Raw genomic sequence first — 17,630 nt, 5'->3', positions numbered from 1 at the left:
TCTTTAACCCTCATGTCATTATATTAGTCAGTAGTTACTTTATTATTCAGTCTGGGCCATGATGATCTGAGAAAGGTTTTGATTTGATACTTGTGAGGTGGTACCTGTTTGATTTGGAGAGAGGGAGGTGATGAAAAGACGAGGAGGAGGCTGTGGATGATGATGAGGAAACTGTTCTGCTCAGTTTCTCCCTCTCCGTGAAGAGAGACTGTGTGGCGGCAGCAGGCACATCCGGGATCTCAGGTAAGTCTGGGATCTCAAAGGATTGAGCTGACCGTAACAAAACAAATAAAGCACAGTTTATTCTACTAGTAGTAATTACAACTCTGTAGCTTTGGCCACCATTAACGCTAACCACAAAACACTAAATGCACTACAAGTTAGAACCCCCTAAACCAACAAGATTAAAAGGCTGTTTGCAGGCTTTCTTATAGGTTCAGCTTTGACTCACTGTGGTGTGGTTTGATAGTTTCCATCACTACGAGTGAGTGGGTGCAACAGGAGCAATAAGGCGTAGTCATTTTCGGTTTTATTCTATATTTTGATCATGTTTAACTGTATGAGATAATATAATGTAAGAAAATTATACTAGAAAAATGTGTTTCTATTTAAAATCAGATGACGGGTCTATCAGAGCTTCAGGTTCACCAACTATTGTGTGCAGCAGGGTTATTGTCACATTTGAAAACTGTTGTGAAAGTGAAGGTTGGTAATACAGAAATAGCTGAGGCGATCATGTGATATTTGCATCAATTGGTTGGTGGTCAAACCTGCAAAGCCTTTTTGAATCTTTGGGGGGGTTTACGTTAAAAGTGTATACTATATAATAGTTTTTTTTCCACAAGGTGCAGACAATCATTTAAAAAAGCACACGGTGATAAGGTATAATAGTGTTTTGTGCTTGCATACCTTCAGGAAAGAGACTGGAGCAGTACTGAATTAGAGGCTCAATGACCGTCACCACCTGGACCGAGGAGGCCGACGCCATGTCAAGCAGAGCTGCTTCCCTGAATAGATTTAAAAAGAAGTGACACTAGGAGTTAACCTGCAGGATACGTCAACATCAGCACATCAAATAAATGTATAAACGGCAACGGTGTGACATGCGCCTGTCAGGAAACTCAGAGGGGGGTGTTAAAAGTGAACTTAGGTCATTGCCTTGAACGCCTGCGTGCAATGTGTAGGTGGAGGAGTGAATAAATAAGATGAATTGTTTATCACGTACCCCTCAGCCCGTGGCCACAGCAGGTTCGGCCCCAGCACGATGGCGATGTTACTGGGTGTCATTCTGTTTACGGCCTGCTGCTCGGACAGCAGAGACGAGAACTGGACCAGATACCTGGCAGGTGAAAAGAAAAAAGAAACAGTAATTTTAGACAACTATGCTTTAAAATTTGTCTAACAAGAATCGCATATGGTTATTAGTCAAGAGGATGAAAGCATCCATAATATTTATCAATTTTTTTATTTAACCTTTATTTTACCGGCGGGAAGTCCCTAGAGATAAAATCTCTTTTTGACCAAGGAGACCTGTATGGAGTATCCAAAATGTATGCATAATTGATTAAGTTATGACGCTGATAATGGACGATGACAGCTGAAAACTAAGAAATAAATCCGTGACAGTTTTGGTCGTTTTGGTCCTTAAACAAAATTTTATACTTATTACCATCTAATAATAGGCCTAGGTTTGTTTTAACTCTGGATGTTCCTTTAAAAGTGTTACTTCAAGCTAAAGTCTGATGTCAAAATGTAAAGATGCTTGCACTATCCTGTGCTATCGTGCAGATGTTTGTCAATTATATTTTTAGGACATTTACCATCTGATTTTAAGTGTAGTAGCTACGTAGTTTATACAATTAGCTAATTACAGTCCCAGTCAAACTGAAAGTTCCTCTACAGCCCAAACGTCGACCTCATACCGTCAAATACGACCAGTGAAGCGCAGGTGCTTTGGTGCTTGTACGTTTCTCCACTAAATAGCTGTTGAGGCTTGTTGACACAGTTAGGAGCTCATAAAACTAGGGTTGCCACCCGTCCCGTAAAATACGGAATTGTCCTTTATTTGAGAAAAAAATGTTGCGTCCCGTATTGAACTAATACGGGACACGATTTGTACCGTATTTTCATTAACTTTTACACCATATTCTAGTTGAATTATTGAAATAAATTAACTTTTACACCATATTCTAGTTGAATTATTGAAATAAATTAACTTTTACACCATATTCTAGTTGAATTATTGAAATAAATTAACTTTTACACCATATTCTAGTTGAATTATTGAAATAAATTAACTTTTACACCATATTCTAGTTGAATTATTGAAATAAATTAACCTTTACACCATATTCTAGTTGAATTATTGAAATAAATTAACTTTTACACCATATTCTAGTTGAATTATTGAAATAAGTTAACTTTTACACCATATTCTAGTTGAATTATTGAAATAAATTAACCTTTACACCATATTCTAGTTGAATTATTGAAATAAATTAACTTTTACACCATATTCTAGTTGAATTATTGAAATAAGTTAACTTTTACACCATATTCTAGTTGAATTATTGAAATAAATTAACTTTTACACCATATTCTAGTTGAATTATTGAAATAAATTAACTTTTACACCATATTCTAGTTGAATTATTGAAATAAATTAACTTTTACACCATATTCTAGTTGAATTATTGAAATAAATTAACTTTTACACCATATTCTAGTTGAATTATTGAAATAAATTAACTTTTACACCATATTCTAGTTGAATTATTGAAATAAATTAACTTTTACACCATATTCTTCACCTGCAGGCTATATTACATCTGGGCTGATGTGGACATACAGAGCATAGGAGGCTATTTCAGTTGCTAGTATGGTTGTCTGTACAGTCATGCAAGTTCAATGCTATTAAAGCACTTTAAACTTTAAATCAAAGCATTTTGTTTTTTCATATAAAATAAACACATTTTTATTCAGTTTAGAAGTTTTGGGGCTTTTTTTTCAGGGCGTCCCTTATTTCTATTTCTGAAAGGTGGCAACCCTACATAAAACTCAACATGAAGGTGTGGACAACAGTTTAGTCCGGACCAAAGTGGTAAACACACACAGAGCAATACCAGCCACAAAATGAAATGAAACAAACTGCAAACCTGAGGTTATGGTAGTTTTCAGGTGGGAGCTTCTTTAGTAGTTGTCTGAACTGGTCAAGCTTTTTTGTCAAGTCTTTTTCCCTGAAAGGACCGAAAGAAAACTCAGGAAGCAGATCTCAAAAACCGCCAGGAATGTTATTAAGTTATTAGTAACACGGTTAGGATACGTACCCTGCTGCTTCAAACCAATCACTGTAGAGTTCAAATGTCATTAGAGGTTCGGGAAGTTCACGGAGGTAACATTTCAACGCCCCTGTTGACAAATACAAACATTTACTTCGATCATCATAAACAATATGTGCTTTTGTTTTGTTGGTGTTGGACAAATTATATTTATTTTCAGTTCACGGTGTGTTGCTGTTTTTGCTTATTATCTCACTGTTGTAAAAAACAAAATGAACATGTGTACGTGTTCAGAAGAACTGGGGAGAAATTCCCCAGCAGGGGTGATTTTAAGTCCTTTCTCAATAAATATACTCTGTTAGATTTCTTTTCGCTTTCTTTTCTCACAGAATCAGTTATCTGGACTGTCAGCTTCCCTTTTGAAAGAGCAGAACACTGTCCTCAGACTCAAAAAGGAAAGAGCAGATGGCCCCAACAAACCACACAGAAGACCGGAATAACCGGAGAGGCTTTACAGCTGATTTACATGTGCTGAGGAAATGATGAAACTAAGAAACAGAGGCCAAGTGTGTGTTGCTCTTTGCAGTTTATGACTGTGACTGCACAACATGTGCGCGGCTTCATCTTAAAGATGTAAAAGTAGGCTACAACAGGATTCAGCTTATCTGGACATTTTAGACCTATAGATACAAGACTTTCAGAACAGCTGCATTTGGAGACCTGAGTGTCAAAGATATTGAGGAATTAGTGCTGTCAAGCGAATAAAAAAATTGAGCGATTAATAAATTAAGATCTGTAATTAATTAATCTAATTAATCTCCTTTTTAATCTCACCTACAAATTACTGAGAAAAGCCCTCAACTTGAGGTGGTTTCCTTTAAATTCATAACATTATTGTGGTAGTTCGTTCGTGGCATTCGTCAGTCTCTTGGGTCGCAGACGTGCATCGTTTTTAGCAGCAACATCGTTGCTGCTAACATTAGCTGTGGCTGCGCTCGCGGCCGGGTGCTCTACGTTTATGTGGTAAGCTAAACTTGAGCTGCTTCGGTGGTAAGCAAAGTCCTTTAAACAAAGAACATCATTGTACCTTTATCAAAGTTGCTAGAAATGTAAATTCCCCATTCACTGGGCCGACAACTTTCACATGCTCCTCAATTTTCACTTCACGTCTCCGCTACTCACCGCCCCCCCACCATGCCTGTCCAGCTACAATGGGAGCCTACTAGCGTAGCTAAACACGGCCGAACACAGGGACAGCCAATCAATGTCCACTTCAAGGTGAGACTGACTGTTGTTTTCCACACAATTCAAGCACAAGAAGCACCGCACAAACACAGAGTTCATAATAAAGGCAACTCGCAAACAGAAAAAAGTAAAGTTAGAGATTAAAAAATAGATTAAGCGATTAAAAAAGATAACGCGCTAAATATAAATAATAATGTAAATAATTAATCGCAATTAATGCGGTAATTTGACACCCCTATATCATAGTTTAATTAAATTCAACTCAGCTTCATTTATTAAGCGCCAAATCACTACAAATGTAATCTGAAGGCACTTCAAGAATACAATTTAATTCATTTCACATTAATCCAATTAATACAAAGCCAATAATGACTTCCTAACAAAAGGCCGGGACACACCGGCCCGATAATTGGCAGTCGGGCGAGGGCGGTGCCTCAAGTCGGGTTGGTGTGTTCGTGCAGTCGTCCGTCGGCGTAGGAGCTCATTGCGGCTGATTCGACCACTATCCGTCGGCTGTTATGACCAATCTGATTGGTGGAGTGCTAGAACTTGACTCGTGAATCAGAGTTAACTGGAAATGACAATGGTAAATTTACTAGCTAAACAGCGATGGTACAAATGCTAAACTACACTCTTATCATCGTGTCGGTTTGAATTTGGCTTGTATAATATTGTACAATAATTGTATTATATTTTCATTATTAGCCATCTTATTTCCTATCCTTGATGACGTCTTTCAGACTAAAAACAGCCGGCTCAGTTCAGAAATCGAGACTAGAGTGATCCGTAATTTCCGGTTGATCTTTTTTCCTTTTGTGACAACACAGATTAGCGCTGCCTGCATTTATGGGGATGTATTATGCCTTGCGCAAGCGCAGAACATACACTTTAGTCGGCGTTGGGTTGTTGTGTTTGGGAGTATTTTTTTGACCAACTCGGGAAGACAAGAGCCGACTTTCAGCCCGACTGCTTTTCTGCCGATGGTCGGCCGTTGGGTTGGTGTGTCCCGGCCTTAAGGAAACCAACAGATTGCACCAAAACCTTTCTTCGATATAATCCCTCATCCTGAGCAAGCATCAGGCAACTGTAGAAAGGAAAAACTCCCCTTTAACATGGAGAAACCTCTGCCAGACTCAGGAAAGGCGCCCATCTGCTGCAACCAGTTGGGGATTAGTGTTCAACACCACACCAGACTGTAAAGATGCAGAGACAATCCAGGACTAAATAGTCTCATATAAGATGACAGCAGGTGAGGTACACACAGTGCTTTAAGTGGGCCGGTACGGAGCGGTACGCAGTACCGGCACTTCTAAATTGTACCCATCAGCGTACCGTAAATTATTTACTGTGTGCGGCGCGTACCGGTACTGTTCTTCCCAGATTCCCCATCAGTCAGTAACTCCCCTCGATCTCCCCAAAGTCTACAGGTTGGATTTGTTGATTAAGGTGTTTTGATGCTCAAAGCTTGCCGTACAGACGTAAAGGCGCGCTTGGCCAACCCGCGGCTCGCGAGCCGCATGCAGCTCTTTGGCCGGTGTCATGCGGCTCTTGCAACTTTATTTGATAGGTGCAGTTAAAGACAGACTCGTAGGAAGTGGGTGCAAAATATGCCGCGACTGGAATCGAACCCGCGTTCGCTGTACGCAAGTCGCCTGCTCATCCCGTTGAAGAGTCAAGGTGGGAGATATCTCCAGTGATAGTGAAAGACAGACCAAAGATCCTGTGGGACCTTCAAATCCAGACTGATGAACTGGTCATGCTTAGCCAACTGGACATTATGTATATTTATGTATATATTTGTGGCCAGATCTGCATACTCATAGGTCCCCTTTCAACAGCTAAGTAAGAAATGCGTAGAGGTGTACCCTTTCAAGGCCGCAATCTTTAAAATGTACAGCTTTAAGAGAAACACGTTAAGAGGTGAATGAATGCAAGAGTGAGCTTTTGAGAGAACAAGAAGTCGACGCATTCTTACCAGCCACGGCGTGAGGATCCATGCTGAACTCGCTGTGGTCGACCTTCCCTTGATTCAGACACGTTTTAAGCCTTTTCACCACTGAAGCTGCTGCTGCCAGACGAAACAGCCCCTGTAAAAGGGAAGAAGTGAATTAAAAAAAAGTTATCAAATAAATGGTTGAGTGTGAGAGCCGAAGACACAGATGTCAAGACTACAGCAGTGGTGGTGGTGAGGCCGAGAGCAGAACCAGACCGTGTTTAAAGAAGGAAAAGAAAAAAGTCAGGAAATACTGGCTGGAGACTGCTTGTGTTTTCTGAACGTTTCTGTATAAAGTCTTTCGACTCTTCCCATCAAGCTTACCTCCTCTCTCATGCCAGTTTTCAGCAGCATTTGAATACACTCCTGAATAGGCACTGCGATTTCTCTGTCGCTTTCAGACAGATGCCAGAGCAGAGGTTCCCCATAGACCTTCTGGTTAGAAAGGCTTGTAGGCGACTCTGAACAATCAGATAAACATATATATATATATATATATATGCAGAGGAAATAAAACATACACAAGTATTTCATCAGCACATAAATGTATAGACAAGAGGTGAAAGCAAGTTCACCATTTTGACTGTGGTTCTCTTTGAGCTCATTGATGTTTTTATATAAGAAGTCATGTGAATGTTTGTGGAATTCTGCTTGGAGCTCGAGAAGCTGTAGATGAGAAAACAAGAAATCTGATATATATTTATAAATATATATAAAGCTACCAATACTTATATGGTATCTGTGCAGACATCACACCATGAGCAGAGCTCTGACTCACGCGAATGAAATAATTTGCATAGTCATCTTCCTTGGTTGCAAAGTGATACAGATCTGCAGAGTACTGGTCCTGCAGAATCAGAAGACCACAAGGTCAGACACCAGAATCACGCCACAGATCCGACAAATCCGAGGCGCCAGAGACTTCCTCACGGACACTGGAAACATCTCAGGTGCCTGTTAAAAGGAAACACTGATACCTTGATGTTCTCCAACTTCCTCCAAGCTTCTTCCACTTCCTCTCGCAGGCCGTCCTGCTTTGCCTGGGGGCCGGTGCTGGCCTGACTTCTGTTTCCACAAACACAAACGTGTATTTTGTAGTACACGGTTAAATGAAACGCCTTCAGACTTGATTGGGATTCTGCCGCTCACCTGTTTCTTGCGTTGTTCCAGTCGGTAGTGAGCTTTGTAAACTGTTTCTTGTTCTTCAGGATCTCTGGTAAATCATCCTAAGAGGAAAATGATTTACTTTAAATACTCATTTAGTTGTGGCTACTCATGTAATTGTTTATTTGGGCAGTTTTCAAGAACAGGATTAAAAATAACGCATTTGGACACGTGCCTGCTGGGCTCTTCTGACTGAAAATAAAGTAAATAACTGAAAGTGCACCTTAAGATAAATTTACAACATGTAAGGACAGTTTTAATAAGCATCTGCACTAATTTCCACGAACTTTCAGTGGAACGTGCAGCATGAGCTGTCGGTACCTCGCTGAGCTTATTGAGCGGCTCCATAACTTCCTTCTCCATCTTCACCTCGAAGTCTGCCAGCAGGTTGGCTAGCATTTTCTCCATGAAACAGCACATCTCCAGCACTCTCCTGTAACACACGGCTGGATGTCAGGACAAAAAACTATAAAAACACTTTTACAATAACACATAGTTGGGTTTGCAATCGTCATCTTGCTTAAAATCAACTAATCTGGCAAGTCCATTAGAGGCTTAAAGAAAAACACACAAAGCTCTAGTCACAAGCTACAGACTATCCTTTTTATCGAAACTGAAAAGCAGAAAGCTTCCTTTCTACAGTCGTGACATCTTCACATGACAGACTGAAAGATAATCATGTTTCCATGAGAAGAGCACGGATGGCTGAGTGGGTGAAACCTGTCACCTGATGGAGGAATCTGCGTCAAAGTCTTTGAGGCTTTCCGCCATGCTGATGGAGAGCAGCATCAGGGGGAGCTTTTTCTGCGGAGACAGAAGTTTGTCTTTTCTTTTCCATTTTTTAACATTTTTGAACATCTTGTAGGTGTAGCCATCTTTTTACCATTCGTTTTTCAGCATCCAGCCCCTGCTGACTCTGCATGCATCCCTGCAGCTTCTTATGGAGTACCTGGGCCGCCTTCTTTGCTGGCTCCACCCGCTGCTCCACCTTGAGTCAGCAAAATAAATACATACACACACACACACACACACACACACACACACACACACACACACACACACACACACACACAAAAAAAACAAACCCACGCATGCAGAAACACAATAAAATTCAAGAAAATGGTCTGGAATTCATTTTCAGTGTCATTGTTGAGCAACTCAATTCTCTGTTGTATTTAGAGGTTGATGCAGACAACACACACAAAAAGGAAAGCTGAGAAAGAGGCAGTAAAGGAAAGAAAAAGTAAAACTGTCCTGAAAGATTCTACGATCAGCATGTTAACTGGGGTCAGGTGAAGGTGTAAAGATTGGGTATAAAAGCAACATCCACAACTAGCCTGTCATGGATCATCTTTTTGCTTTCGAAAAAATATCTCTTGGCGCTAAATTGTAAATAACCTCTTTCAGCATGCAGTATATGCTGTTGTGAACAGATACAGGATGTGAGGGGTGAAAGAAGGCTGCAACAGCCAAGCGATGATGTTACAGAGAAATGAAAGTCATGACTGAGATATTATTACACGATGCCTCTAACAACATCTCAAATAACTACAAAAAAGTCATGTATTTCCTTACTTGCAATCTATTCCCACACTCTGCATTAAAACAGTCACACATACTGGTCCAAGGATTTTGATGGCCCTAAGCATGATTTTGTTTGTGGCCATAAAAGCAGTGAAAGCTGTGAAAACACCAAATCACTGTTTACATCTGAACAAACAGACAGATGGACAAATGAATTATAAACCCATCTCTTACTTTGTTTGGAAGTAAATGTCTTGTATACCTTATTACATATTTTTTAATAGCTGTGGCTGTTTTTAATCTTTAATCTTAATTTATTCATTTTTATTTTATTTCTTTTACTAAACCTTGAGAGACAACCTTTGCCAAATCAAGTTCCTTGTTGCAGGAAGCTGCCAAATAAAGTTGATTCAGATAAAAAATATAATTTAAATCAGTGTAAACCGGCCCTGCACATACTGTACAGGACTGTCTCCGAAAATTAGAATATTGTGATAAAGTTCTTTATTTTCTGTAATGCAATTAAAAAAAACAAAAATGTCATACATTCTGGATTCATTACAAATCAACTGAAATATTGCAAGCCTTTTATTATTTTAATATTGCTGATTATGGTTTACAGTTTAAGATTAAAGGAGCATGAGGCTCCTTTAAGAAATGAGACTCTCTAGCGCCACCCTTCGCCACGACTGCCGTCGGGGGTACTGCAGCCAACAGTGAAGCCGGCACGGGAGAACGGGGAGAATGCACATGCAGCGTCATTTGACGTCACATCCGCAGGGCAGCGCGGGAAATTCGGGCCCAGAATTGCAGCACATTTTGCAGCACACAGCCTGTTCAAGGCAACGGAGAGATACGCTAGAGCAGTGATTCTTAACCATAGGGCCGCGGCCCACACTTGGGCCGCGAGCGCCATCTAGTGGGCCGCCAAAAAAATTCAGTTTTGTACGTGTGGGCCGTGAGGGCCGCGGGACTGCATAGCAACTCCCAACCAAATGAGGAGAAGAAGACACTCAGCTAGCTGTACGTAAGAGAAATGGTGTGTATTTACAGAGAAAATCCTTCATTTTGCACAGAGTAGGTTTAGATCCGCCAGGATCAGGGATCGATTAATTGGGTCTGCGCCCAGAGCAAGCGAGCGCGGCGTGATCATTTATCCCGGCGCGTCCCCGCGGCCGGGGAGGTCGGCTGAGGCTGCCGCTCGGGCGGTGGGCTCCGTCGTTACTGCTGAAAGATGGTAGATGTAGATGCGTGGGCTGTCGTGTCTGCTGGACTGGACTGTTTGGGCTTTCGAAAAAGCATCGGAAAGTAACTGCTGCAGCGCGACCAGAGAGCTGCGGTGCTGGCTCTGCCCGTCGCAGCTGATCAGGCTCCGATGAAACCCGACACACTGAGTCCTGACAACTTATTAATGTAAATAACTTAAAGTAAAATCAAACTAAGTTTTGTCCTCGCTGTATTTTTAAATATGCAACCCGGAATGGACAAATTCATCCTGTTCAGTCTTCCCATTGGGACAAAACCAGTGTCTCATACGTTCAGAGACCGTGGCGTTCAAAGTGCGAAAGTGAAAGGCCACTGAAACAAAACACAAAGTTTTTCATCAAACATATCCACTCAAGTCTGAACTGAAGTCACAGAAAATAAACTGACCATCTTAAAACATCCTGCCCATGTCTGGGTCCAGATACAGCTGTGAAGCAGCTTTCTCCACAGTGAACATAATTAAAACTAAATATCGTTTCAGGCTCAACAATGAACACCTCCACATGCATATGAGAACCTGACACCATCCAGCCCAGATTTAAAGTCCTGGCAGGAGAAATTAGAGCTCAGTTCTCTCACTGAACAACAGAAAGTGGGGGCATAAGATTATAAGAGGGGAAGAAAGAAAAACTGCAAAACTGTTCAATTGTTAAGATGTGTTTATATTAATTTAGTATAAAAATGTGTTGAGACAATTAACAAAAAAAAGGGGAAATTCAAACTGCTGGTAGAGAAATAAAATAAGATAGCATTTGAAAAATAAAATAAAATCTACTTTATTTTTAAGAGAAAAAAATATGTTTAATTCAAGTTAAACATGTTAATTGGCAAATATGTACTTTTTTTAATATAACAGTCAGATGCAGATGTTGATACAACTATGAGGCTACTTGAATATATATACACATACACACACACACACACACACACACACACACATATACATATACATATACATATATATATATATATATATATATATATATATATATATATATATATATATATATTATGATGTTCTGGACCTTCGCTTGAGTAAATTTTCTCTAATGGACCTCTTAAAGTTTTAGTTGAATACCTGCTATACAGTGTTTATATTTAATGGGCCCCGGGCCACTCTGTACTGAAAAAATTGGGCCCCAAGGTCAGAAAGGTTAAGAACCCCTGCGCTAGAGGGCTCATTCTTTTTGGTTTGGAACGCTTCATCTGACATTATTACTAGAAAACTTAAAACGTATACACATTTTTTTCATAAATCCTGCCTCAATCCTGCCTCATGCTCCTTTAAGATTCCCAGAATATTCAATTTTTTTGAGATAGGCTATTTTGAGTTTTCTTAAGCTGTAAGCCATGATCAGCAATATTAAAATAATAAAAGGCTTGAAATATTTCAGTTGATTTGTAATTAATCCAGAATGTATGACTTTTTTTTTTTTTTTATTGCATGAACTTTATCACAATATTCTAATTTTCTGAGACAGTCCTGTAGATGTTGTCTGTGTTTCCTTTTATATCACTAGAACTGTGTATTTATGTGCACAATGTAGTTGATCTACTGGTGCTAGCTCGTCCTTTGTCCCAACATACATGCGCATGAAAATAATCGATTTACCGAGTCCACCATGACTGGTGGGGAAATGCCGGCTTTCATCTTGTTCCCATTCGGCTTTTCTGGTTGAGCTATCAACCCACTTACCACCTTTGGTGTAGCTGGCGGTAGCAAAATGGAAAAACAATAACGACTGGTGAATGGGACAGACTCCCAGCTTCCTATGTTTCATATGCTCTGTTTTGGCTTCTTTCAATCATTCTGAGTCCAAAACCCAGGATGGAAACTGTTGAGCACGCTCAGAGGCCGTAGGCAAGTTTCAGTCAAGTAAAACATTAACATGCAGGGATGAGCTCAACTTTAACCTCTACTGCTATTTCAGGAGGATTAACATGTTAAAATCCATCTTTGCAGTTTCAGTCTGAGTGATAATGGTCCAACTTTGTTGTATTTTTTCTGGGATGTTATATAAATGCAAAAATAGAGCCTGCTCACTCATGGTGTTGCAATCACCATCTACATCAGAACGTGTGTGAGCAACAAGACTCTCGATAACAACAATATATTTATAACACTTACCTTAAAATCAAGTTCATAGACACGCTGTGCAAATACTCCTAGGAAGCCACCTGGATGTGCTACACTATTAAAGTATTTTTTTTGTCTCACTCATGAAACTAATATAAAAGCCGCTTTCACCCCTGGTTATTTTTGATTTAATGTGTAATTTTAGAGATATATATGACCATGAAGGTGACATCTTTTCTTGGAGAGTCTATGGTTATTTCAGCAGCACTCCACCAAACACTGCACCCACTACCGCATGAGCTCACAGACACCAGCACGCCTGCAGTCCAGATCTGACTCACACTGAAAATATCTGGTGCATTATTTAGAGGAGAGAAGGATAGAGAGAGACACGAACTGTTGAGAGGCTAAAATCCAACATTCAACAAGAGAGCTTCTTGCAAAACAGTCCCAAATGATGAAAAGGTGTGATTAAAAAGAAGGGCAATGATAGAAATGTTAGATATGACATTCGTCAAAGAAGACACAGATTCAGTCATGGACAATTCTCAGATTCAGACTCGTTTGAAAACATCCCACCTTTTATAATTATGAGATTTACACGAAACATATGGAAAAAGCATGTAAAACAGCCACATTGTGGACAAAAATGACCCAAAATAACACACTGAAGTCCACTTCAAAAACAGGCAAGGTTGCAGGGTTGTGCTGCATTTTCTGAACATCACAATGGAAGACATTGGTCATGTAGGTATGTAAGTAAGTATGTGTGTGTGTGTCTAATTGTATGTATGTATGTGTATATATATATATATATATATATATATATATATATATATATATATATATATATATATATATATATATATATATATATATATATAAATAAATGTATGATGTAGTAATAACTATGTTAGAGTAAAAACAGGTTAGATGTCTCACCCTAACCAGCTCCTCCTGTAGAAGTTCTGTGGCATCTTGTGACCTACAGGAAAGCACAAATTATTGGTTGTAAAATATATTTATAAACGGGTTTAAACAGATATTAGCTAAGGAAATTCAGCTCATTATTATTCGAATGTAAAAAGGAATTTAAAAAAATGTAATGAAATTATTTAAAAATAAATATTAAATATTAATTAAAGCTGCAAGCAGCGATGAATGGGCCCTCGCACCCTTGTGCACGTTCAGGCGTGCTGCAGTGGAAGCGCTTGTATGACTTGCATGTAGATGTTCAGGCCTGGGGCCTCATTTATAAAGCTTGCTTGCGCACAAAACAGGGCTTGAAAGATGTGCACGCCACCTTCTACGCAAAGGTTGGGATCTAAAACAAAAAAAACTAACCGAAAAATGTGTGTATCTTTACGCCAACCCTGACCCTCGCGCACAAACATTTTGAAGATATGGGGAACTGGCGACGCAGGTGGTGAGGTGGTGAAATGAAGCCAGATTCATGTCATACTTTTAATGTCATCACATATCAGACTTATAGATCCACGTACACTCAAGCCGGTGTTGTGCCGAGTTGTCCTACCTCCGCGAATTGTCCTACCCTTAGGATGAAATGATATACTTCTCTGCCGAGGTGTCCTACCTCGGCAGATAATACTACTGTACGATCCCCGTTTCTTTTATCTCAGTTTTTCTTTTTTCAAAGGCTTTTTCATGCAAATAGACGATTTAACAGCAGGAAGTCAGAATGTGCTTCCACATAGATCTATGTGCACGACGCTTCGGCGGAAGAAAAATAAAACCGTCAGATCACGCTTCCACATAGATATTGGCAGGTAGGATGATTTGACAGATGAAAATACCCGGTCAGATCACGCTTCCACATAGATAAATGTTGATGTCTATGTGGAAGCGTAAATCCAGCACAGCTCACAGACAAAAAAACGTTTGTAAATCAGGTTATATTTGTGTGCGCATCAAAAATACATTTATCTTGTCCTACGCACGTGTTAATTGTTCTGTGCATTTGTGAAACGGTGTGTGCATTTGCGAATCGGTGTGTGCATTTGTGAATTTTGTCCTGTGCATTTGTGAAACGGTGTGTGCATTTGCGAATTATGAGACTATTCTAGCTCCATACATTAACGGCCGAAGAAATGGCATAAATTGCACCAAAATTACACGATTAATAATGGCCGACTTCCTGTTCGGTTTCGGCCATGGCGCCTAGAGACTTTTCTTTAAGTTGCGACATGATACAGGTGTGTAGCGATTTTCGTGCATGTACGTCAAACCGTATTGTGGGGCTTGAGGCACAAAGTTTTTTAGGGGGCGCTGTTGAGCCATTAGGCCACGCCCATTCATGCAAACCATAAAATATCAAATTTTTCGCCAGGCCTGGCTTGCGTGCAAAATTTGATGACTTTTGAGGCACGTTTAGGGGAACAAAAAGGCCCTCATTTTGTCGGAAGAAAAACGAGAACAATTCCTACAGATACAATAGGGCCTTTGCACTGTCAACATACAAGTAATGGCTTATGGTTCCACATTCTTAAATACAGTAGTTTGATGCTTTTTCTCTGATTTAGTATATTTTGTGAATATTTTGCTGTAATCAGGCTGTTACAAGTGCTGGTTGTCATTGCAGATAAATCTATATATTATCGATCAAAGCTTGAAGAGGACAGTAAGATTAAATAGTACCAAAACAAAGATTAAGTTTCAGAATGTGTTCCTAAGAGTATGTATGAGATATGGGGTTGGGTGCATGATGTAAATGGGGCATGAGACATGAGTATGCATGCATGGGTGTGGGGTGACGCAGAACATGAATCATTTTACAACGTCACTTAAATCAGAAAATATATTTTCTCTTATCCCAAGTATGATGTCTGAGTTTGATGTGATATGTTTTCTCAGATGTGATTACAATCTCTACCACAAACATCTCTGAAGGACTGTGAGTGCCACCACCTTGGCGTTAAACCGAAAAGGAAACCCAGCCCAGTTCACAGAAGGGCCAAAATGGTTCTGGCACCTCCAAGATGCTGTTTACTTCCTCTCGTAAACATGACACCTGAGGCCTTGAAACACAATGGGGAGAAATTCCCACCACGTCTGAAGCAGGCGCCTGTTCCTCTTTCACCCGTATCTCTAAAAACCAACGTTTAATCACATGTAGAGAAGAAAAAAAAAGCCTTCAGAGTATGAAGGCTCTAATATAAAAAAGGAAACGTGTGTTTTTGTTTAGATCAGTATAACACAAACGGTTTTCGGAGTAAAGGTTACAGGCTCGAGTGAGAAGGAGGTGTGATGCTGCTGTCGTAGCTGGAGCCCTTGTTGCTCTGCTGCAGATGCAAAATGTGTAGGTTTCTTGTTTAACCAAAGTGCGTCAAAGCAGAAGTCTGCACACACTCTCGTGCAGCCCTGCCACACGAAGGTTTGCAACACGGCAGAGGGCCGGGGAGAGGGTGTAAAATGGGTCACCCACAGGTTTATAAATGAATCAGTCAGCGGTAATCCACCCGTTCAGCTCATGGATGCGGCACACAAGACAAATGGCTGGCTGGGCGATGCAATGATCTGCTTCTGCCAATTTATCATTATTTGCATTTAATTAAGATAATCCCTGTTTTATATTGATCTTTATTAATGCAACATGTGTTCCTACAGAGCAGCACTGAGCTCGTGGCAGACAACTGCGTGTGTTGGCAACAGATACCAACAGATACCACAGCCTGGAATCAGTTAGGCTTTTATTTATAAAGACTGATGCACCCCCCTCTCCTGTCAAAACCCAAACATGTGTCACTTTAAAGAGGAACCAACAACTGTAACTCATAGCAGCTTTACAAACTTCTCCATATCGTGTTTGCAGCAGTGAAAACGAGAACATGGAAACTAAAGCTCAATTTCCTCAAACTATGAAATCCCAGTGAAATGAAAACCTCTGCAGAGCAGCCAAGTGGTGATATGATGAGTCAATACAAGCTAGATGGGGATAATAACTCGGCAAACAAGGGAAAAAAGTGATCAAGAATAAAAGGAGCAGTTTCATGATAACAGTTTTTTACTGTAACTGGTTAGATAAAAGGCTGCACAAATAGAAATGGGGTTTAAAGATAATCAGGCTGGGGGTTTTGGCCTCATCCTTTCATTTGACTTTAATCACCACAAAATACTAAAAACATCTATATGACTAGGGGTGGGCAAAAATATTGATACGGCAATATATCGCGATACATAGTCTCCTGATACGATATCGATATTCAATGTATGTATCACGATATATTGCCGTATCAATATTTTTGCCCACCTCTAGCTGCACTTTATTTTGTGATTTCAGTGTGGGTGAGACACTGCATTTTATTTTTGTCATTTTAAGTCAGGGGTAAGTAGCTGTACTGTATTTTTGTGATTTCAATTTCAGTGTGGGTGAGACACTGCATTTTATTTTGAGTATTTTGTATCTAAGAATAATGCACACACTGCACTTTTCATTGTGTGTTTTTTCATGCAAATATGTTGCATAATTAAAATGGAAAGTTTGAATTACATTGTTTTGACTCAGTCTGTCCAATGAATTATCACTATCATCAGTAGTACATATATACAACTTGGATTTTAAGATATGTAATGCATTTTTAAATTTTTCGGTGAACTATGTAGAATATCGCAATATATCTGGATATATCGCATAATCGGGATATCGCAATTTGTATCATATCGTGGCTCAATTATCGTGATGCGTATCGTATCGTGAGGTCCTTCCCAATACCCACCCCTATATATGACAGTTACATGTTGGTAATAAACCTTATGCTGTATTTAAGTGACATGGTTATTCAAAAATAAGTACCCCCTCAACCAAAAACATTTCTTGAAAGACTTTTTATTTCCTATAAAATATGAAACAGTTTAAATGCAACATCTTCCAAATGAAAAAAAGTAGACACTTACTTTGCAGCTGATCCTAACTGCTTGAGGATGCTGAGAGACTGCCGGAGCATGCTGGCTCTGGAGTCCAAGCAGCGTGTGTACAGGAGCAGATCTCCCGGTGCACAGAGGTCCGGTGGGCCGCTACTTCATCAGGGGGGGAGGTCCCGCTTCAGCCGCCTGAGCTTTGGTTCAG

At 39.9% G+C, this 17,630-nt stretch overlaps 1 protein-coding gene across 1 annotated transcript in view; it reads right to left on the bottom strand.

The window, feature by feature from the left end:
• Window positions 1-17,630, bottom strand: part of sh3bp1 (SH3-domain binding protein 1) — a 20,355-nt gene extending 2,725 nt beyond the window's left edge. Inside the window, exons 1-16 of the mRNA XM_061709220.1 lie at window positions 17,459-17,630; window positions 13,490-13,532; window positions 8,564-8,668; window positions 8,408-8,484; window positions 8,002-8,113; window positions 7,666-7,742; window positions 7,494-7,581; window positions 7,295-7,363; window positions 7,092-7,182; window positions 6,841-6,977; window positions 6,499-6,610; window positions 3,327-3,408; window positions 3,156-3,236; window positions 1,226-1,339; window positions 910-1,007; window positions 105-270 (exon numbers count right to left, since the gene is read on the bottom strand). Coding sequence (XP_061565204.1) covers window positions 105-270; window positions 910-1,007; window positions 1,226-1,339; window positions 3,156-3,236; window positions 3,327-3,408; window positions 6,499-6,610; window positions 6,841-6,977; window positions 7,092-7,182; window positions 7,295-7,363; window positions 7,494-7,581; window positions 7,666-7,742; window positions 8,002-8,113; window positions 8,408-8,484; window positions 8,564-8,668; window positions 13,490-13,532; window positions 17,459-17,508 — 1,502 coding nt within the window. The 5' untranslated portion in view covers window positions 17,509-17,630. The remainder of the gene's footprint in view (window positions 1-104; window positions 271-909; window positions 1,008-1,225; window positions 1,340-3,155; window positions 3,237-3,326; window positions 3,409-6,498; window positions 6,611-6,840; window positions 6,978-7,091; window positions 7,183-7,294; window positions 7,364-7,493; window positions 7,582-7,665; window positions 7,743-8,001; window positions 8,114-8,407; window positions 8,485-8,563; window positions 8,669-13,489; window positions 13,533-17,458) is intronic.

Source organism: Cololabis saira, chromosome 19 (assembly GCF_033807715.1).
Source record: "Cololabis saira isolate AMF1-May2022 chromosome 19, fColSai1.1, whole genome shotgun sequence".
NCBI classification, from domain to species: domain Eukaryota; kingdom Metazoa; phylum Chordata; class Actinopteri; order Beloniformes; family Belonidae; genus Cololabis; species Cololabis saira.
The sequence above is the reverse complement of the archived record's forward strand: the minus strand, read 5'-3'. Positions and strand labels throughout refer to the sequence as shown.